The following is a 22,289-nucleotide window of genomic DNA, read 5'->3' on the forward strand; positions in this document are numbered from 1 at the left end:
ATATTTAGTAAAAAAAATATATAATAATTAAATACAATATTACATTGTTTATCTTAATAGTAAACGTCTAACTTCATCTCATAAAATTCATCTTAAATTTGGACTTTAGCAAACTAGTATAATAAATATATATAATCAAAATATTAATTAAATCTGGTAGTTCTTTGAAAGTGATGGTGGCTATTAGGCCTTTACTAATTCAACAATGTATGAATATGATAAGTTGATAACTATACTAATCTATCAATATATTAATATGATAATTATATGGATGAGGGAGAGGCCTCAGCCCCTGCTTGCCACCCTCTATGTCCGTCCATGCTCATGGTTATATGTATGTGTGTTAACACATTGCATGGAAATGGTTAGATTTGAAGTTTCATGATTTTTTAAGGAGATTCAATAGAAAAGGAAAACATCATAATAATTTGATCAAACAAAAGTAAAGTTTGACTATAGATGAATTGAAGAATGAATCATTGTAGAAAAATGAGTACAAGTGCTAGCTCGCTATAATTTTCACCATGTATCCTAAGTTAAGGCAATAAATACTATCATGCTGTATTTTGGTGTAAACGTGACATAGACAGAATCTCTACATCCATTGCTCTTGGATTAGAAATGAGAAACCAAACATAGTGTAAATATCTACACTACTTATTAGATTCTTTATATTGGAAAAATTGGAGAATTATGTGTTTCAATATTTATTTCTCTAAATCACAGTAAGTAGGATCTTTCACCCTCAATAGGTACTTTAAATATCTCCACTACTTAGACTCTTTATATAGTATATGCTATAAGACCAATTATTTTCTTTTTTTTGACAAACTATAAGACCAATTCTTAAAATGACATTTTAGAAAAAAAAACTATTTAAATTAATTTTTTAATTAATTTTTTTATATAAAATATTCCTGTATAAAAAAAACTAACACAAAAACAATGAATATATACACTATAACTTATAAGTTGGTGTGTATCCATTTTTTCCTTAATTATGCGATAAACATCTCTTTAGTGTATTTTCAAATGTTTGGGTAATGTTGATTGGGACTTCCATTTCAAATATTCTGGTCGGTAAACTTAATTTAATTTAGGTTTAAATAATGTAGTTTTAGTCATGCTATTTTTAGATTTTTTATGTTTTGGTCCCCTTATTTTAAAATTCCACTTTTTGCCCCTCCTATTTTTGTTTTTTTTTGCAATTTTGGTCCCCCATCCCCACTTTAGTTCAATTTTGGTGATGTGCCCAATTCACTTGTGATGTGGTGGATGCCACGTGGACACAAAATTTCCAATGTAATTATTCTTTATTTTAATTTCAATAAAATATATTACAAAATATTTTTATTAATAAAAATAATTAATTAAAACATATTAAAAAGTATACTAGTATTATGTAATGTGTTTCAATCCTAAATCTCTAAAATACATTTCCTCTAATTCTCAAAACATGAAACAAATCTAGTTTTTTAGAAACCTACGATAATCATTGAAAACCATGATAATTAGAATTAACCCTGATAATTATAATAAGTTGATAAGACACTACAACATTTATCGTCTCTAGGAACAGTTGAAAAGTGTTGCCATAACTATGAAAATCGTTGCCTAAAAGAACAGGGGACGTTTTTTGGGCGTCTTTTATGCGAGTGTTACCTATTGTTTTGGGCGACGTTTTTTTACACTTTCTGGACACACTTTTCATAAACAATACAAAGAAAGCATTTGTTGTCCTTGTGAAGTTTTCTCTACACCGTTTAGATTTCTCACAATTCATGAAAATTTTAAACCAGATAAATAGCTACACCATGATGCCATTTTTTGTAGGATCAAAATTCGGTGTTGTGATTAGAATATGACAAATCTTGTAGAGTTACAAAGTTCTTTAACTAGCTGCTTCAAAATATGTATGATATTAAGTTTTTAACTTTCAACTTCCTATTCCTTATTATATTCATCTGAATCATGCATGGCCAAGTATCTCATATATCTGAGAGGGAAAAAAATGCATAAGCAGATTCATGGTTACCAAAAGTTTGATTAAAGTATACCATGTATTTATGATTCTTAAAGTTGTGGAATTGACATGTAATTAAAATCTGCAAATTCCACAAAGGAAGAAACAAATTTTCATCTTTTTTTCTTGGAATCCAATCTACATATTCTTTCTATCTTTGTATCCACAAAATAAACAAAGATAGTAAATTTAAAGTTACCCAAAATCTACTCATTCATCCACTCATAAAAGGTGTGTGAGGTCCTGGGCTAGCAGGGCTCGAGTTCAGGACCTCCAAAATATTGGGGCCTCAATATTTTTTTATCGCCCATCAAATCAAAGTAATTGTTATATATTTGTTCAGATGATAACAATACAAGAGAAAGCAAATGACTCAGTGGCCTGCGGATTGCAGTTAAGTTTTTAGGATGATGTGTCTTCTGTTAAATGCCTAACTTAAGTCATTATTATAATTTAACTATAATTTGGAAATTCCTCTCAGACATTAACCACACTAACCTTTTTCACCTAAATTGTACTAAGCACCGATAATAGGACAAATCTTGGAGAATATGTATGATAATAATGTGCCTAACTTAAGCCATTATTATAATTTTATCATTGTTTGTCATCCACTCATAAAAGGTGTGCAAGTCCATAAAATCCATTTATCAACTCCATACCAATTTAGACGCACAAGATGAAAATATAAGAAAGTGAGAAAGTTTTTGCTTTTCTTTGTCGAGTGTTGTTTGGGAGAGTGTTGCTATAATGAGAATTTACGTAAGGAAGTGAACAAGTTGATGAAAGAAAAAGAGAATATATGATTGTGGAAATAAGCTGATTGGAGTGGTTAAAGTTGATTACTTATGTAATGTGTTGTACCTAAGGTTAAATTAAACTTTTACTTTTATATATTTTATTTTTCTTCTTTTTGTTACTTACATTTTTTGTTTGCTTTTAGGTTTGGGATTCTTATATTGGTTTAATGGGTAATGTGATGTGATTTGTGGAGTTCTACACCTAAATAAAACATTGTTTGAGCATTTTAAGCGAAATTTAAATGGAGAGAAAGAAACCAAACAAAACATAAGTATGTACAAATTGAATTCAACCCCAACCTACTTTTAGTTCATGTGAGCTTTCGTATACTTAGTGTAACACTACAAATTAAACAAAAAAACCATTAAATAACCGTAAATACTAACTCAACTGACAATGTTGATATTATTAGTTAAGACATTTTAACTCGATTTATTTTAAAATAGTCAAAGTCAATAATTAGTTGTTAATGTGAGTATTTTTCTCCTTTAAAGGAACCTGAACCCAAGACCTTTTAAGGGGAATAAATAGTACTACTTTATTTATTTTAGGGGAATAAATAACAAGTCATTGAGTGAATATTGTTCAAGATTCAAATATTGTCAATTATTTAATTGCTAAAGCTTATATACAATTTATTCTTCCTTATGTAAAAATCTACTAAACCGAAGGTGTGGTTATATTAATTTATCATTGTTATTATAAGAAAAGGTACTATATGTATTTCGATTCAAAAAAGTACCAAGAATTTGTTAGTTCTTATGTGTAATGATGGTATTTTCCGGCAAAAGTGTTGTTTTGCTTACAGATTTTTATTGCTCTGCAAATTAATTTGTATTCGGTGGCTGATTGAATTCTCGATTAATAATAACACAGTAACAAGTATAATTTTTTTTTTTTGACACAGTTGCATGAATGGTTGCATTTATGGCTGCATTGAATTGATTTCCCACATATCTACTTTTTCCTACTTTTTCCTATCAGGACAATACTTTGGCATATGTCGGATCTATTGTTACAATGTTAAGTTGTTTTTTTTTTAGTGTATTAATTATAGTGTATTAATTATTTAGGAAAAATATTTTTTATACGTAGACGAAATGCTAAAGTCAACATATAAACTCACACTCAAAAATGAGAGAGCCAGCGTTTAAACTCTGATCATGACGCCCGACCTAATATTTCACATATTTTTGTTAGTTGAGTTAGGACTTGTTAACCTAAAATACGTAATTTTAATATCTAAAAAAAATAGTTTTGTCATTTGTTAAAAAAATATTAAAAATTTCGACATATTTTTGTCGGTTAGTTAGAATTAATGAACCTAAAATAACTAATTTTAATATTTATTTTTTAAAATTATTTTTAAGCATCGTAATTTAAAATTTGTAGAATAGCTTTATTATTTAATAAAATAATGTGTACTCATGACTATTCACAACCTTCAATAAAAAATGTATTATATATGTTCCACAAAAAATTGTCCGCTATATTCTTAATAAATACACATTTGCAACCAGAAAATAAAACAAGGTGAAATTTTTTAAACAGAAAATGCTTTCCCAAATAAAAGATACCACCAATGGTAAATATACTATAAGTGAGCATAAAAAATATACCAACTGAGCCATAAATAATTATATTGAATGATAAACAGAGTTACAAAGGAGGCAAAACTCCAATCCTTCTACTTTATTTAAAAAACCAAAATTAAAAATCTATTTATAGTAAGAAGATTGAAAGTGAAGTGGGTAAGAAGTGTTAGTAGTTGAAAGGTTGCTATAGAGTAGTATTAGAAGCTTGGTTAAAAGAAAGTTAGAATAATTATGTGATGAAGGAAATAATATGGACTAAGAGCTTATAGGAGAAAATGTTATTGATTTCTTGGATTGCTCAATTACATGGTTGAAGTGCCTATTTATAGGCTTTATACACATTACTAGATAATTCTAGATAACTTATACATATTAATTACTAGATAATACAATAGTCTAGAAATTTTTAGCTTTACAATGTAACAAGTATATCTTCTAGAAATTTTCATCACATTTCAACAAGAAGATTGAAAGTGGGTTTTCGATCATCTACTTTTAAACATTTTTTGCGTGTGTAATATCCGAGACTCAATCACAAAAATCAGTCCTGAAATACCAATTTCAGGCTAAGAAAGAATTTCCCGATTGAATGCAATTTTGAAACTAATTGAATGCATATATATATATATATATATATATATATATATATATATATATATATATATATATATACACGCATAAAGTGAGTTAACATTTGTAATTCCAATTTAAAATATGTAGCTTAAATAAGTTTTGGTCTCTACAAATATTTATAATTTTGTATATGTATTGTTTATATTATATAAAAAAATTCAACAATTTTAAATTTATCGTATATTTTTTTGTTACAACTTATAATCTATACTTTTAATTAAACTTCATGTGTACTTTCTGTTGGTACGGATGGCTGGAAAACAAAAATAACCAGAGGCCTATAATCATTAAATATTGCACAACTCTCCCAGAATACAACCGATTCTTCTCAACAATGAACATGCTGAGGCCATCAATACACGAAATCAACAAGGTTAGCAAGTCAGACACTTCACATAATGAAAAAAGGCTTAAGAATTGGAACTTATAATAATATACTGATATTTTGTCAAAACCAATTGTTTGTACGGTCAAATATTTTGATACATGATAATCTTGCATCTATCACACAATTATAAGCAGTAGGCTGAAAAAATTAACGTTGCAAACCACTAATCCTATTAATTAGGATTGGCTAACAGCCATAGCTAGTAATACAATTCATTTGAGTTAAAGTAACAATAAAAGAAAAACGTGCATGACTAACTCAAGTCAACAAGAAACTAAATAAAATTATTTCTCAAATTGACACGGTAAGCATGAATGGTTGCATTTTCCCACATATCTACCTTTTCCTATTTTGAACCCCCAAGCTTTTTCAGTTTGCAAAGCAAAATTTCTCACTTTTTGCCAACTTCTTTTCACTTTGAATATGCACTATCAGGACAATACTTTTTTAAGAGATTTATGTTGTTTTTTTAGAAGGAGCAAAAATGTTGCTGCTCATGAACTAGATATGTAGGTGCCAAATCATGGGTGGCAAAGATTTTTTGTATTGAATCTTCTAGTTCTAGTTAAATGAAATTAATAATGTATTTTATTATTTTACATTTGAGATTAGAAAGGAATCAACCATTATTCCAGCATTTGTTTAGTTGTTCTTTTAGTAACAATTTTCTGTGTTTACATTTATTTAAGACCTAAATATAGCACTAAAAAATCAGATGCATTAAAGACAAACCCCGTACACTTCAACAAAACTTCTATCACTTGGAATTCTCTTGGAAGACAATATTAATTTACCTAATAAACTCAACAGATATTCGGCGACGACAGATCTTCAACAGAATTAATATGTTATTTATGTTGTTTTTGGTGTTTTAGGGTTTGATTAATGTATGTGTTTTATGATTTTTAGTTTTGCAAATCTGTTCGGATTTTGGAGAGAAATGTTTCATCCGGTGTTTTGGATTTGCCTCAAAGGAATGATTCAATTGTTCCTTTTGCTGCAACTATCTTTGCTCCGGGTGGTTGTCGTTTTAATGTTTTTTGTTGATAGTTGAAGAATTTTTTTTTCATTTTTTGGGTTTTTACTTAAGGGGGAATGTTGTTAGATGAAAGAGAAAGTTGTATGGGTTTTATATTTTAGTTTTTTTTAAGGAAATTTAATATATTTTTGTTTTAATAAAAAAGGCAATATCCAACTAGCTTAAAAAAAATTTAAAAAAAAAAATTTGAGATGTAGACAAGCCATGTCATCTAAATGTCCAATCAGATGCTTACATGTACAGTGAAGGTCTAAAAACAAAAAATCTTTGAATTGCAGGAGGTAAAAGCAATTTTTTTTTTTATAGGGGATAAAGAGCTACTAACCCTAATTTTTTTTATTTAATTGCTTGTATTTTAATTTTACAGTCTAGTTTATTTGAACTCGTTAATGTCATGGTTTTCATTGTTTTTATTTTAAAATACATAAATGTCAATATTGATGTGTGTCAATAAAATGTCGAGTTATCTATATAATCCATAAGTCAATATTGATGTGTCTCAATAAAATGTCAATTTCTCTAAAAAAAAGTTACAGATGATTTATATGATACTAACTTTCAATCCAACGGTGACTTTTGTGAAATTTTTATCCGTTATAGTGTTATTCATAATTGGTCCACCATTGATCACTTGAAGAAGTGATTCATATTACAATTTACGATGTAATCACCACATTTGTGAAATTGAAATTACTCATTTATGCCGAAGAACCAAACAAGCAAATTAAATAATTACCTTCGGTTACTTATAGTACTTTTTAAATTGTCACCATTTAGTAATATCTATCAACATGTAAACCCTCGTGTAAAAAGATCTACATGTAATACTTTTATAGGACTAAACGAAGGGAAATTGAGGAAAATTGAGGAATATTTTTTTGTAAAGGATCCATTCTCAAAAAACATAGGACAACTTTTTCAATTTTTGCATAACCGTGGATTGACCATCAAACTCAATCCTTTTCACCAAATCTCAACTAGTGCAACTGATAGCATCACCCTATCTGTCCCTGCTACGTACAATGTGAGAATCTTATATAGTTTTTAAAAAGCAATAATTTATTAGAAGGCACTATATTTTGATAGGCCTAATTAATATTTTTTTCATAAAGTCCATTTTAAAAAAGATCATGAGCCTTATGAAAATGCATTTATTTAGAATTTGGGTTAATCCTTTCGAGCTCTATGTATATCTATATTCTATATACTAGAACATCGACCCGTGCGGTGTACGGGTCTCATTAGCTGTAAGATATATAATGATTAAATAAGATATGATAATTTCAATAATGTACGATATATGAAAAAAGTTGAGTAACATTAAACGATAGTTCAACAATAATTTTGGATAAATATTCATACAAAGGAAATTATGTTATATTACGGAAGACTTCCTTATAGACCACATTCGAAGTCTTAGTCGTATTTTCACCGTCGTCATCGATGATCAATATTTTTAATCCTTTTCTAGAAGTAACTCTTGAAATTGCAACATACAACTGATCATGTGAAAACACTGACGACGAAAGATATATCCCAAAAGAAATCATTATAGGAAATTGTCTCCGTTGAAATTTAAAAGGAATTCTCACGTCAGATGGTGTTAGAGAAAATCTAGGTATGAAAACCCGATCACCAATATTACTTCCTGAAATAATTTTTCCTTCAAGAGCATGTTTTCCCAATCTCGTAATAATAAGTCTTGTTCCATTGCATAATCCTAATTTTTTATTCAAATTCCTTAATAGCATAACTGGAACTCCAAATTTAAGTCTCAACTTGTGATTTGGAAGTCCCGACATAGAAATCGTGTTCAAAAATTCGGGAGTATGAACATCATCCACTGTTTGACCGTCTACATTTTGTGTGAGTGTAGTATCATAACTCAAATATGTTTTTTCTTCATCAGAAATTAAATCCAACATGTAATCATTTATTGTGTCGACTATTGAATTTTTATGAGGTAGTATAACTCTATTTTGGAAATACGTTATATCGTTCATGTTTTGTAAAAGTTGGGGATGGGTGCTTTCAACGATAGAAGCAAGAGGATCACCTGAATTTGGAATCAATAAATCTGATGGAATGTCAAGTTCTAAATCATCGTCGTTATCATCTCCAATTTCTCCATCGCCAACACTCAAAACTCATTCAGAAAACAATCTTCTTTGTTCAACGTCTGCACTGGAAGCACCACCGAGAAGCCTCGTGTTTTTACTCAAAGTTAAAACTTCACAAAAATTCCAAAGAACCGAAGAATTAATAGTAGCATGAATAACTTCTGGCCTTGTAGCTTTGGGTATTACTGGTAGAATTTGTCTAAAATCTCCGCCAAAAACAACAATTTTTCCACCGAAGGGAATGTGTTTATTTTTTCATCAACAGACTTGAGAATATTTTTTAAAGTTCGATCAACAGCTTCGAAACAGTGTTTGTGCATCATTGGTGCTTCATCCCATATAATGAGCTTTGCTTTTTTATTAATAGCGCCAAAGGGCTTTTAGGAACTATGGTACATGTTGAAAACTCGTCAACATTTAGAGGAATACAAACCTTTGAATGTGTTGTTCTACCGCCAAGTATAAGCAATGCAGCGATCCCACTTGTGGAAACTGTTAAAACTATCTCACCTTTTGAGCGTAATGCGGCTGACATGGCCCTCCAGATAAATGTCTTCCCTGTACCGCCATAACCATAAAGAAAAAAGACCCCAGGTTTGTTTTCGTTAACTCTTGTCATGATTGTGTCATATACTTTAATTTACGTTACTCTGAAGTCATAGTTGACATTAATCTAACATGTTCCTCAGCTAATGATTGTCTGTTATAATTCAATTTGTCGTGTATTAAACTATTTTGTATATCAGAAACTAATGATGTGTCTGCTCTAGGCATTGGAGGATAATCTTTTAAACTATTCCCACAACTACGTGACATCATCTCAATATCTGCTAGTGCATATTGTATCAATTGATCATCGGTTAATATTAAATCTGCAATGTTAAAATCAAAATAATGAATGTGATTAGTGACATGACTATGGTTGTGTTTGGTTGTATTGCAAAAAAAATTGATTTAGCAGAATTGAGTTTGATAGATTCGATTTTGGGCAAAAGTGAGTTAAACAGAATTGATTTATGTTTGGATACATTAACGTAAAAATAAAGGGTATTTATAAAAAATATCAATTTTTTTTTCATTTTTTCTTTTGACAAAATTCTTTTTCTAATTTTAAAAAACTACAATTTAATAAACTGCATAATAAATAATTTAAAAAGTGATATAAGCAAGGTTACATGAGACATTGAAATGTGAAAGATGTTTTTTTTTTAATAGATTTCAATATTATTGAAGGTGTTATAGTATGAGAATATATATATAACTTTCCAAATCACACGTGATAATAACTTTCCAAATCTCACATGATAATTATTCTCTAAATTTATAATCCGGTAGAAAAAAAATCATTGATCAGGAAAGACATAAAAATATTTCGTGATGAATAATATAATCAACAATAATTTTGATATGATATACTTTTAAAATTGATGGTGCTTATCAATTTTTGCACATAATTTTGATCACAATTGGTATATTTGCCATAGTGGTTGGAAATATTACCTTGCATTGAAGGGTTGCATGTTCAAATCCTAGTCAAGACAAAATTATATTATTTTTTAATAAAAATTGCAAGATAAAATGGAGGGAAAATGAGGAAAACAAATTAGGGTTTAGGGTTTGCTTGTGTATACAAGCTTATAATATAAAAGATGTATTTAGTCGGTTGATTGTTGGTCAATGTTGACTTTTATATTGGAATGTTAACTCTTTCTACAAAAAAAGCAAAGAAGAAGCTTGTTTTCTATTTTGAAGAAATTATGAAAATGAAAACAAGATGATGAAATACTAGGAGAAAAAACTCACATACATACTAGAAAGATCACATGACATCACTTCACTTGATCATCCATTGAGAACCAACTAAACTCCTTGATTCTATGAGCTATAAAGAAAGCTCATCTAGATAAAATTTGATGAATGTTACACATAAATTAATATTCACCAAACTCCTTGATTTCAATATGTAGATTGCACAACATTGTCATGTTTAATTCTCTCATTCATACATGATTGATATTATTAGGATGGACATTGGAAGTGGAACTATGCAATGTTGTATTTTTTTTTTGAACTGCAAATAATTTTATTAATGAAAGGCACAAAGAAAAGTGCTTTTTAGGGCCCCTATATTACTCTCAGGCCCCCCGTTATAAAGGGTTTGGAAATTGCAATCTAAAGTTGCAAAAATTCTTAACCTACAATTCGAAATCATGTTAAATAAACTAATGGTAGGGTTCACTACAAAAAAAAGCGCCTTTTTGCGGCGGTCTTGCACCTATTTAGTGAGGGTTTCAAAGAGTACAAACCGTTTTTCACATAATTAAAGACATGTGTGGATGGAGTCCATTATTTTGCATCAAAGGTTATTGAAACAATAGGCTAATGATGATTCTAGAGCTTCAATCCGCTTCATGATTGGCTAAGAACAAAAGTTAAGTGCATATGCGAAACTGAAGTGCATAAACAAAAGCTCACAAATTAAATTATGGTGGATGGGATTATAGGGTGGAAGTCATTTTATGCTCTTTTTTTGGTTACAAGTCATTTCATGCTTTATAAGACAAATTTTCATTGATTTCAAGCTTTTTAATTGGTTTCCATTGAATCATGAACAATTTGCATGCTCTTGTAACTAAAAAATCAATTGATTTCCATTGAATCATGAACAATTTTTAACCAAAAAATCATTTGCATGCTCTTGTAACCAAAAAAAGAGCATGAAATCAAATTTTCATTGATTTCATGAAATCAATTAATTTTTTATAAGCATGAAATGACTTGTAAAGTTAATTGCTTTAAAGAGCATGCTTTATATATAAGTCTTTTTTGGAAATCAATTAATTTTTTATAAGTTATAAAAATTAATTGATTTCCATTGAATCATGAAAAAAATTCTGGTTCAACTAGAAGTCAATTAGAATATATAGACAATTTTTTCTGGTTCAACTAGAAATCAATTTAATTTTGTTTTTATTCAACCTAAGTGAATATATAGCACTATAAAGTCAAGAATAGACATGATAGACATGATAAATTGATAAATTGTTGGAATTTAGGTTCTCTGTCATCCTTTAGGAATGAAGCCTAACTTTGGTATGAAAAGTATGCAATTTTTGTTTGTCCCAAAAGAAGTACTATGACAGTGACAAATGAAGCCTTCCAACATACATACATATTACATGTCATCGCACTATGGCGAATTTTACATGTATTCTTTTGGGATGTCTCTCTTATTATATGTTCTTGTTGTGATAAAGGGCATCGACACAACTCGATCAACCTCATCCAACAATGAGAAAAAAGAGACTTTAAAAACAATAAGTAGTTATATAAACAATAAGTAGTTAAAATGTCAAAATATTCAACTATTTATTTTGAGAAAAAAATAGTTAAAAAATAGAATTGATAAGGTGTATGTAAGTAAGAACATGGAGGTGCAGCAGGGAATCATTAGCACTAGTGTTGTAACTTGTAACTAACTTAGTGAGTAAAGCATGACTAGAGACATGTGGCATGAGAAGAAAGAGAAAGGGGATCTAATGGTTATAAGAGGAAAGAATGTTCGGTAGGAAATTAGGCAATGATTTGAGTAGTCAGTCTTAGCTATAGTGTCATGATTTGTCTTATAACTCCATATTAAATCCAAATATTGTTAGGAATTTGATCATATCATAGTGTCACGATTTGTGCCAAACTTGTGCCAAACTTGCTCTCTTTTTTATAACGTGTGCCGACCTTACTTATTTTAGGTAATCTTTAAATTTAGATTCTTCTGAAAATTATTGTTTGTGTATTAAATATTAATCATGACAACTTTAATTGGCTACTTATTTCATGTATTTACCTTCTATTTTCTCTCTTCCTACTAAATTAAAAGGAAAATGGTAATTATCTAAGAGTATTTATTACATAAGATAGTACAAGTTTCTTTTGACTTAATCAAGATTTTGAGTTCGATCTATCATTTGGGCATACAGCAACGCTAAAGCTCTTTGAGAGTTTGCTGCTCATTTGGATCTCTCATAAGATTTGAGAGATTGATCTCTATAATTGCGCGCAAAAGATACCTAATTTATGAAAAGAATGATAATTAGTAAATAAAAAGTGAACATTTATTTTTCATTTATCACAAAAGTGAAAGAAAAAAAGTCAATAAAGTCGTTTTTACCAAAAAAACAAAATCAATAGAGAAAAGAATGAAAATATTTATCATGCCCCATCCCTATAAATAAATGTAGGTAACATTCAATTCAATTATTCAATAAAGTCACAAACCCACGCAAATCAACCTAAGCCTTATAATCAAAAAACAAGAGGTTTGTGTTACTATTCCTATCACACACTTTTTTTTTCTTTCTCAAAATGGGTTGCAAAATTGCAACAATCTTCTCTACCTTGATTTTCCTAGTCGTTATGTTTGGTCTTGTAACCTCAGATATTACCCAAGACAAAGAAGAATGTACCCAAAAACTCATTGCTTTGGCTAATTGTCTTCCTTTTGTGAGTGGTGAAGCCAAAACACCACCTATAGATTGTTGCACTGGGGTCAAAGAAGTTGTTGATAAGAGTAAGAGATGTTTATGTATCCTTGTTAAGGATCATGATGACCCTAGTCTTGGTTTTACTATTAATGTTACACTTGCACTTCAATTACCAAATGATTGTAAGGCACCTACTAATTTAACTCAGTGTATTGGTAAGTCAATTTCTTTATCTTTAATCTATGACTCTAAGTTCTTTTTAATTATGCTTATGGTGTGGATTTTATGTTAAGTTTGATGTTTTGTTTCAGATATCTTGCATTTGGCACCTAAATCTAAAGTTGCTAAGATATTTGAGGACTTCCAAAAAACCATGGAGAAAAATAGTACTACCACCCCTATTACTCCCGGTAAATATTCTTTATTAATCTCTCGAGTCAATATTCAAATGTGAAATATATATATATTGGCATATTGTTGAGATGAACAGTTTTAATATGTCCAAAAATTAATGAAACAATTAAAACAATTTAATATGAGTTCCATTTTCATGTTGTCAAGAACATTTTTTCAAGTTTTGTATTTGGTTTTTATAATTTAAGATCTTCAATTTGACAATTTTTAATATGTAGCATATTGCTATAAAGAAATTATGTTCAGAAGTAAAACACACCACAAACTTGTTATTCAAACCATCATATAATTGTCTATATAAAAAAACAAAAAAAACATCATATTGCTTATTACTCCTTTTCTAATATATATGTGTAATATTATAATTTAAGTCTAGTTCTTTTTCTCTCTTTGAAATCTAAGCACACAAAAAATGAATGTCGAAAAATACATATGTCCCACTTAATTAGTACTAGTAATTGGCACTAGTCTAAAAAGAATATCAATGTACATCCAGTCCCAATATAAATATAGGTTGGTATGTATTCTCATTCAAATTTTCACAACACTTATCAAATTTCACAACACTTCTTTCTCAATCCTCTTCTTCATTTCTTCAACACTTTCCTTTTACTAATTTTCTTTCTCTCTAAAGTCTAAACAAACTGAACTGAACGCACCGTACTGTACTTATTGTTCACTAACAACACTTTCCTTCATCATCCGATCCATTCTATACATTTTTGCATCATCATGGCATCAAAGTTTTCACTCATTATTCTCTGTATTTTTGCCATCTGGGCCATTCATTTTACCAACAATGTTTCGTCACCTTCTGCTAGCAAAATTGCTGCTCCTTCTCTTTCTAACCGTGGATTTGAGTTCTTCTTTTTCCATTTGTTTTTATCATAGGTTTGTGACATGTAATGAGTTATTGATGTTTTTTGCAGTGTCTGATGCACCTGCTCCTTCTTGGGCCGCTGCTCTTGGTAAGTTTCCTTATGTACTCTTTTCTCTTTTAAAATGAGTGTCTTGCACGTTAATTAAAAATTCAATGGTATTTTTCAAAATATGACATTTTTATTAAACTATTCTTACTAATTATTGGTCAAAGCGGAATATAGTACTTTAAAATTTTTTAATAAGAACCTCTTAAAAACAGTGGATTGAAGGTGAACGTATTTACTTTCAATCACTTTTTAATCATGTTTTCCTCGACAAAAAAAATCCTGTAATTTTTTGAATTTGATTTTTGGAATTAAGATATTCACATGACTGGTTTCTCTAATTTGAATCATTACATAAAAATAATTTGAATCATTACATGATTGGTTTCTTTACTAACTTTTATGTGAAACTTATAATTATGAGTGAGTTGGATTTTAATCATGTATAAATTTGAACATAACAACCAATCATCATTTCTTATTTCATTTTCTATTTTATATTCTTTTAATGATAAAATGTAAATATTATAAACCGAACAATGAGTACAAGAGGGTGCTCACACCCAATAAACTTTCTATTTTTATTTTTACATGATTCACTAAAATCTACCCCTCTCCAAGAATAACTTATGTGGATGTGGAGCATTTGGTATGTTGAAATACAAGTTCAAATCTACCATTCTCCACTTATTAACCTTTATTTTATGAAATTTTATATAATAGATTTAAAATGACAATATATTATAATTAGATAATATTGCTAATGACATTTAATTTATTATATCGAAAGCAGATAGGATTGGATTAAATTGCTTCCAAACCAACTATTGTCCAAGAAATTCATTTCATTGCGCCAAGGACTGTAAAACTAAAGGCTTTCATTTCGGTGGTAACTGTTTTGAAGGCCTGACTTACTGTTGTTGTCAAAACAACGTTTGAGAGACATATGAAATTTTTTTTAACAGCAGATGTATGCAATAATATATATATTGTTATGGACTAGGCTTATGACTCAATCGCCGAGGAAATCCTCCTCTTGAACCTTTATAAATTAGATAAATTTATAAATAAAGTTCTTTTAAGATTAAAGTTGTCCTTATTTATAAGCATAATTTTAAATCATCTTTTGTTCAATATGAGACTTTTAACACTAAACCATAAACTCATATAAAATAGATAACGAAAAGTTAAATTTAGATTAAGAGAGATCTACCATTATATTTAGTACACCATTATTCCAGCTTTTGATTAGCTAGATTCTTGCTTACCATAGTTTTGCTATTTCTATTCAATATCTCTTCCAAAAACAAAACAATGAAGACATGTAATTTAATTATATATAGATTTTTTTTTTATAAGCAACATTATATATAGATATAATGAGGGACACCATCTCCCTGTGTTTGTTTTTTGGTCAGGTAGCCTAGTGGCTTGAAATTCCACCTTTAAAGATGGATAAGTGGAGTGTCCAGGGTTCGAACCCTGGCTCCTGCATATAAAATGCTGATGTCCCAACCAATTGAGCTAAGCTCATGGGGACATCTCCCTGTGTTTGTTAATGTTTATAATTTGTGGATATGCAATTTCTATTATCAACTAATTATAATATTTGTCGTAATTTTGTCTACCTCAAGAATTAACTTTTTTTTTTTAACTAAACCTCATGAATTAACTTATGAAAAATCATTTGAATTTTTTCTTTGATTTTGAATTTTTACATGTCTTGGCATTTTCAAAATTTCAAAAATATTTATTTTGCTAAAAAATTTACCGTGAGCCGAATACTACTCATTTAAGTGCAAATTTAAAGACTCGGTGAGATAATATGACATAACTCTTTCAAGATCAAAGTTTCACAATACCAATCGTTAGTTAGTTAGTTAGTTAGTTAGTTTAGTCGTAGGGAGAATCACAGTTCGATTTCCCAGCCTGCAACTACGACCGAGAGGGGCTGAACTGAAACAATCCCCAAAATTCATTAGACGGTTCAGACCGAATATCAATAGTGAAAATAAACCTAAAAAAAAAATTACACAATTGTCTGTATTTTGGGTGATAAAAGTATAAATATTCTAGGAAACGGATACTTTTCAAATGAATATTTTGCCGCAAAGTAATTAATTACATAAATTTTAGTTAACATCAACTAAGATATTGAGCTAAAGTGATAATAAATTTTTCTTTGAACAAATCGTTCGAAAGAACTCGAGTTTGATTCCTGTTAAAAACAATTTTTAATTAAGATTTGCTTATTTTGAAGTTGAATTCTTGATTACCGATGCTCCCTTCCTTTAAAAAGCAGAGGGTTAAAAATTAGTTAAAGTCAAATCATTTCAAGCCAATGTTTGTTCAAGTCCTCAATGAAATTATCTATTCTCAAACTTACTTGACTTTGACTGATCTTCGAATTACCAAAGCTTCGTTCTCTTAAAAGCTAGAGAATCAAGAGAAAACAAGTAATTAATCAGAAGTAAGTGTCTTTTAACGTTAAAAAAACTATTGGTTGTTTACAAATAGAACTATTGTTTTTAATCAAGAATACATCAGCTGGGATGATATTTTTTTTTGTCAGGTGATTTAGTGGCTACACTACATGGATCTACTCAGAAAATTCTTTGATATTTTTGCTTGAAACTACACTAAATTGGACTAGACCGAAAGAAAAATTAGTTAGCTCAGACTCAGGGCGTGAAAGAAATTAAATAGTAAAGAAAGGTTGTTACTTCACTCGGTCAATGAGGATAAACCATTGTATCTCACTTTTTACACCTCACTTCAAGCTTAAACCTCCGTCTATAATCGGCTTCCTTTCTCGGTATCGTGAGTCTAAACTCATTAAGACAGCAGAGACGACCAAAGTCTAGTAGCGCCGGTTCTTTGACATGCCGAGGTGGGCAGCTACTTAAATAAGAAAATGAATTGAACGAGTTCGACTTCACAAAGCTAGGATTGATTTACATTCTAAGTTAGGCGGGATGGTGCATAATGCAGGAAGTGACATCTTTACCGAAAGTTGAAGTAATTCCCCCATCCATCCCCAGTTTAGAGATTTTGTCAACGAGGTCATGCTCTTTGAGAGAATCATTTTGATCTGTTAAAGTACCTTAACAAATATCTACTAATCCGATATTATTGGATGTTTGTAAGAAACTATGTTTTTGTCATATATTTAGTTGTTAGAATTTCACCATTTAAGGTACATAAGTGTATATAACAAAGTATAAATTTCATTCCTACATATTACATACAATATCCTTACCAACTAAGTTATGAGCATGAACGCACGGTACTTGTAAAAAAAGTTTTACATGCATCACAAATGCCAAGATATGCATTGAAAAATAATCATAAACTATTAGTTACTATATCTATTTTTCTTATTACGTTAATATCTTCATTGTCATTATGCAACATCGGCAAATAAACTTATGTATTAAAATCTACTTTTTTAACATCTTTATATTTTTTGAATTTTCATCCAAGTGTTAATCATCATGTTGATCAGAAAAACTTTATGTAGATGTTAGCATAGTTTGAAGTCGTTGAAAGGATACTTTAGAATGGGGAGAAAAAAGGTTGAATTCATTTATAGAAACAACTCAAACAAAACAAGAGTAGAGGGGACACTCCAAACCAAACCACCCTCTACAAACTATGGTCGATTTTTACGGTGGATTTTGTGGAAGCGCAATTCTCTCTGCAAACAAGAAATCCTAAATTCACACAACAAATTTGAGCCGTCGAAAAAAAATTAAATGGTTGACATTTAAAACAAAATTTCGTGATCTAGATCTTCTAATTTTTTAAGGGTTGAGATCACCCTTGGAGTCATTTTGACCGCTCATAATCCAATTCCGTTTTTATTTCTCTTTTACATCAAAAGATGGAAAGTTAAATAGAATAAAAATGAAAAATGTCACCTATATATAGGCTAAATCATTACACTGCACACGAGTCAAAAGAGTGTATCCAAACACCACAACACAAACAAAAAAGAAGATTGAAAGTTGAAAAACATAGAGCTGACAGTGTTGCCATAGAGCAAAGTTTGGTACATCAATAGTGGAATGTTCATACAACTGAGACTCAACTAAATATCTCTTATAAAAGCTCTTTTCCACTAACCATGACAATATATAGATTGTAAAATGAAGATTCTACTTAGACTTAATTCTCTTCTCAACTTCCTCCATACTTTGAATATCCTTCTGAAACTTGCAAATGCGGTATACAGACCTGTTATCGCATTCATATACTTTCATTTAGTTACAAAATAAGGACAATAATTACATTCATTCTACGGTTAAATATGTTTTTAGTTCCTACTAAATTTACTTTTTTTTTTTTGTCTTTGTACCCATTTAGTCCCTACGAAGTACAAAACTCCGTGCTTTTAGTCCCTACAAAACATTTAGTTTGTAACTTGTAGGGACTAAAACGTGAATACAGGACGAAAAACAAAATTCAAGATAATTGTAGGGACTAAAAAGTGAGTAAAGGACCCGAAACATATTCATTCATTCTATTCCAAGAAGACACGGAAATTCAATTTACCAATAGAGAAGGCATGCTGAAATACACAGTATCACATTTCTCTGAGCTTTGTATGTCTGAGTAAAAAAAAAAATCAATAGTCAATGAATCAACAATGTAGAATATTTTAAGGAGATGAAATACAGCATTTTCTCATCTTCATTAAAGGAAACTCAAACACAGTGTGATGAATATGACATACTGGGATAGCGCAAATAGAGTTTCACATTAGCACTAGTGTTGTAACTAACTTAGTGAGTAAAGCATGACTAGAGACAGGTGGCATGAGAAGAAAGAGAAAGGGGATCTGATGGTTATAAGAGGAAAGAATGTTCAGTAGGAAATTAGGCAATGATTTGAGTAGTCACTCTACTTGGGAGATTCTAGGTGTCTCGAACTACCTAGCTTATCTTTACATTTTCTGCATTTTATCATTCAATCCTATACTGTAACTCAGCCATAGAATCACTTGATTCTATTGGATTATCGATATAACGGTTGCTATTCTACTTTATATTTGTCCTATTTGATCAATGTTCCGTCGTAATCGAGATCGATTCCTATAACAGAATAATAGTAATATGTTCAAATTCTTTTACACTATAACTGCTATTTAATAACACTGCATTGAAGTCAATAGCATTTTGGAAACAACACTTAATGCTGACAAACTCGTGTATTCTATACTCTCAACTAATTTACTATGTGAGTGTGTGTGTGTTGGGTATATATACCTCGCTGTATCTTGTCTTGTTTATTCTCCAACTAATCAGGTGCCGGTTTGTACTGTGAGTCGGTGACATGCTAACATTTCTCACTCCTATAATTTTCTATTGCGACGCCTCAGATTATTTGGTTGAGAACTTAAAGCTCATTTTGTCAAGAAAGATGAATCAATCTTTCAGCTGTAGCCCAACCAAATGTTTTGAACATGTAATACCTTTATTACCAATTGCTTTCAAATATTTAATTTCACCAAATATGGATAAAAATGTTCCAAATCGTAAACTGATATACTTCAAATCATTAATCTAAGCTTCTAAATATGGTCTAGCATTATCAAAAGTTACGCACATGCAGTACAGTGACATCAATCAATTTACAATACAAACTATGAATTCTTCAAATAAGCTATTTTGACATCAGTAAAATTACTTACAGTTTTCTCATATCGATCTCTCTCAGCAGCAGTACAAACATCAGAGGTACACATCAACCTATGCTCAGCCTTCCAGTATATATCTGCCAACATACAACATAGAAAGCTTAAGTGTGGTATATGTAAGATCAGCATAATGTAATTTGGTTTTTTTATTATTCATCTCAGTCGTCATAAAAAGCTAGGTTAAAAAAAAATGGTTGTTACATTTAGCGTTGAAATTTGAAAACAGCAATGATATTAGGAACTTCAAATTTCTAAAGAAAAAGAAATTGTAGTATGGATCGAGAGTATATGTATTACAGAAGTAAACCCCCTGTAAACTCAGAGCAAAAACTCATCAGACAAGAGAAATATCTCTCTCTGTCCAAACCATATGGTTTCTATCTAAAAAGATAATGAATGCCTCTTATCTCGCTATCTCTTTTTATGTTAATTTTTTTTGGTTATCATGTTATACGTATGAAATTTCCACATCGAGGAACCTATGGGGAACACAAGGTGGGTTCTCCCCTCCGAATGAAATCCCCCCATACGCAAGGGTCAGGGTAGGACCATTTCATTGTTGGTATTATCTCATTATCTCTATCACTAATATAACTCCCCTTTCCCACTAATAGATTGGCCACATAAGCAATTTCAACTAAACCCTATTCAACCCATTTGTTGGGCTAGGTCCCAAACCCGGTAACTAACAGACAATGGGAAACAAGTAAAGTTGGGTAGAGAGGAAGAATGAGAATCACATTGCGGGAATGTTCATATTCAATGAATGATTAATGAGTTGTCACACCTAGTTATATTTATCATCTATCCAATGACGTAATTATGTTTAATGATGTTTAAATCACACTTAATTGTACTCAGTAAAAGGTTAATGAGTCGTGATATCTAGTCTTATTTAATAACTATCCAATGAACGTAAGTAACCAGATAAAAGAACTACATTAACCATTTATTTTGATGTTGGAATTCGATGTTTCAAAATAACACAAAAACTCTAACAAAAAACCTAAAATTACAGTTCAGAAATCCAAATTCAGGATCACCACTAGTAGATCCCACAAAAGTACCCTATCATATATCGATCTTCTCATATAGTGAACTCCTACCACCCAATCAACAACAATAAAACCCATCTAAGCCCTATTCAACAACTGAATCTAGCCACCAACAAAACCCATCACAAATTTCAAAAAAGATTCAAACTTTTCACTACCAGCCAACCACATACCCAGATGCTTAATCATCACTAAACCCCTAAGATTTCATAAATTGAAACAATTTTCAGCACAACCACCAACCCAAAAGTAAATCTAGTGACCAACACGTTCCATCCAAAATTTCAAAAAGATTCAAACAAAATTTCCACTACCAACCACATACCCGGATAATTAATCAACCCTAAACCCCCAAAAGTAAAAAAATTGAAACAATTTAAACAACACCCACCAACCAAAACATGAAAAAGAAATGATTTTTACACATACCCAGCAATTTTCAGATGAAAAAAAAGAGACCCATAACATAAAAAAGAGAAAAAATTACCAAGGAGCTGAAACCCAGCAAAGGGAACAATGAAAAGCGCAGGTTGAAGAATGAGTGAAATAAGAGAAGTCAAACGGTTCCTTATGAGCTTTGGTAATGGAAGAGTTAGAAGAATTGCTACAGCAGCTTCAATAGCCACCACATAGGTGAGTATCATCCACTGCAACGCCATTTCTCAGGCAAAATTGTTGGTTTCTTTGTGATTATCGTTTGTTCGGTGTCCTCTGTTTGTTCTTAATGATTGAACCGTCAGTCAATTAAACATAATTTTGTTTTTGGTTTTCTTTCTTTGTAATGTTTTTCTGGATACTTTTCTTATGGGCTAAGGTAAGTATTTGGCATACTAACAAGGGAATTACTAAACACACCTTGTCATTTATTTGTACGCCCTCAATATTTTTTTTAGGGTTAAATAAGTTTTTCATACTTAAAATTATTTCAAATTTTGCTTTTAGTCTCTATAAAATTTTTTAGCAAATTTCAGTTTTCCAAGTATATTTGTCACAAATTTTTTGTTCAGTTTTAAAGTCAATGTGTATCATTTGAATTTTTAAGTTTTCTACTTCTCATATAATAAATTGATTACAACCAAATTTACTAATTTGTCCTTGTTCATTTAAATAATATTT

The 22,289-nt window shown here is 30.1% G+C and overlaps 2 protein-coding genes across 3 annotated transcripts; one reads left to right on the forward strand and one right to left on the reverse strand.

Moving 5' to 3' along the window:
- Positions 1-12,844: 12,844 nt before the first annotated feature.
- On the forward strand, positions 12,845-15,554 carry LOC123916942 (non-specific lipid transfer protein GPI-anchored 6-like). Of its 2 annotated transcripts, none has more exons than XM_045968531.1 (4): positions 12,845-13,295; positions 13,392-13,490; positions 14,424-14,462; positions 15,214-15,554. In XM_045968531.1, the coding sequence occupies exons 1-4, from the start codon at positions 12,962-12,964 to the stop codon at positions 15,357-15,359; spliced, it is 618 nt and encodes a 205-aa protein (XP_045824487.1). In that variant the 5' UTR covers positions 12,845-12,961; the 3' UTR covers positions 15,360-15,554. The 2 variants fall into 2 exon arrangements, with proteins under 2 accessions (XP_045824487.1, XP_045824486.1); XM_045968530.1 differs by having other exon boundaries at positions 15,211-15,504.
- A 2,767-nt stretch (positions 15,555-18,321) lies between these two features.
- On the reverse strand, positions 18,322-21,963 carry LOC123916943. The gene is made up of 4 exons (XM_045968532.1): positions 21,661-21,963; positions 20,113-20,195; positions 18,975-19,030; positions 18,322-18,656 (listed from the first exon to the last, which is right to left on the reverse strand). The coding sequence occupies exons 1-4, from the start codon at positions 21,830-21,832 to the stop codon at positions 18,578-18,580; spliced, it is 390 nt and encodes a 129-aa protein (XP_045824488.1). The 5' UTR covers positions 21,833-21,963; the 3' UTR covers positions 18,322-18,577.
- Positions 21,964-22,289: the final 326 nt, after the last annotated feature.

Source organism: Trifolium pratense, linkage group LG3 (genome assembly GCF_020283565.1).
Source record: "Trifolium pratense cultivar HEN17-A07 linkage group LG3, ARS_RC_1.1, whole genome shotgun sequence".
Classification (NCBI taxonomy): Eukaryota; Viridiplantae; Streptophyta; class Magnoliopsida; order Fabales; family Fabaceae; genus Trifolium; species Trifolium pratense.

Excerpts from the sequence above, each read along its gene's own strand:
- LOC123916942 (XM_045968530.1), top strand. The coding sequence starts at position 12,962 with ATGGGTTGCAAAATTGCAACAATCTTCTCTACCTTGATTTTCCTAGTC. Across the intron at positions 13,296-13,391 it reads TAATTTAACTCAGTGTATTG|ATATCTTGCATTTGGCACCT; the intron begins GTAAGTCAATTT and ends GTTTTGTTTCAG. Across the intron at positions 13,491-14,423 it reads TACCACCCCTATTACTCCCG|TGTCTGATGCACCTGCTCCT; the intron begins GTAAATATTCTT and ends TGTTTTTTGCAG.
- LOC123916943 (XM_045968532.1), bottom strand. The coding sequence starts at position 21,832 with ATGGCGTTGCAGTGGATGATACTCACCTATGTGGTGGCTATTGAAGCT. Across the intron at positions 20,196-21,660 it reads TGCTGGGTTTCAGCTCCTTG|ATATATACTGGAAGGCTGAG; the intron begins GTAATTTTTTCT and ends GTATGTTGGCAG. Across the intron at positions 18,657-18,974 it reads TCAGCATGCCTTCTCTATTG|GTCTGTATACCGCATTTGCA; the intron begins GTAAATTGAATT and ends ATGCGATAACAG.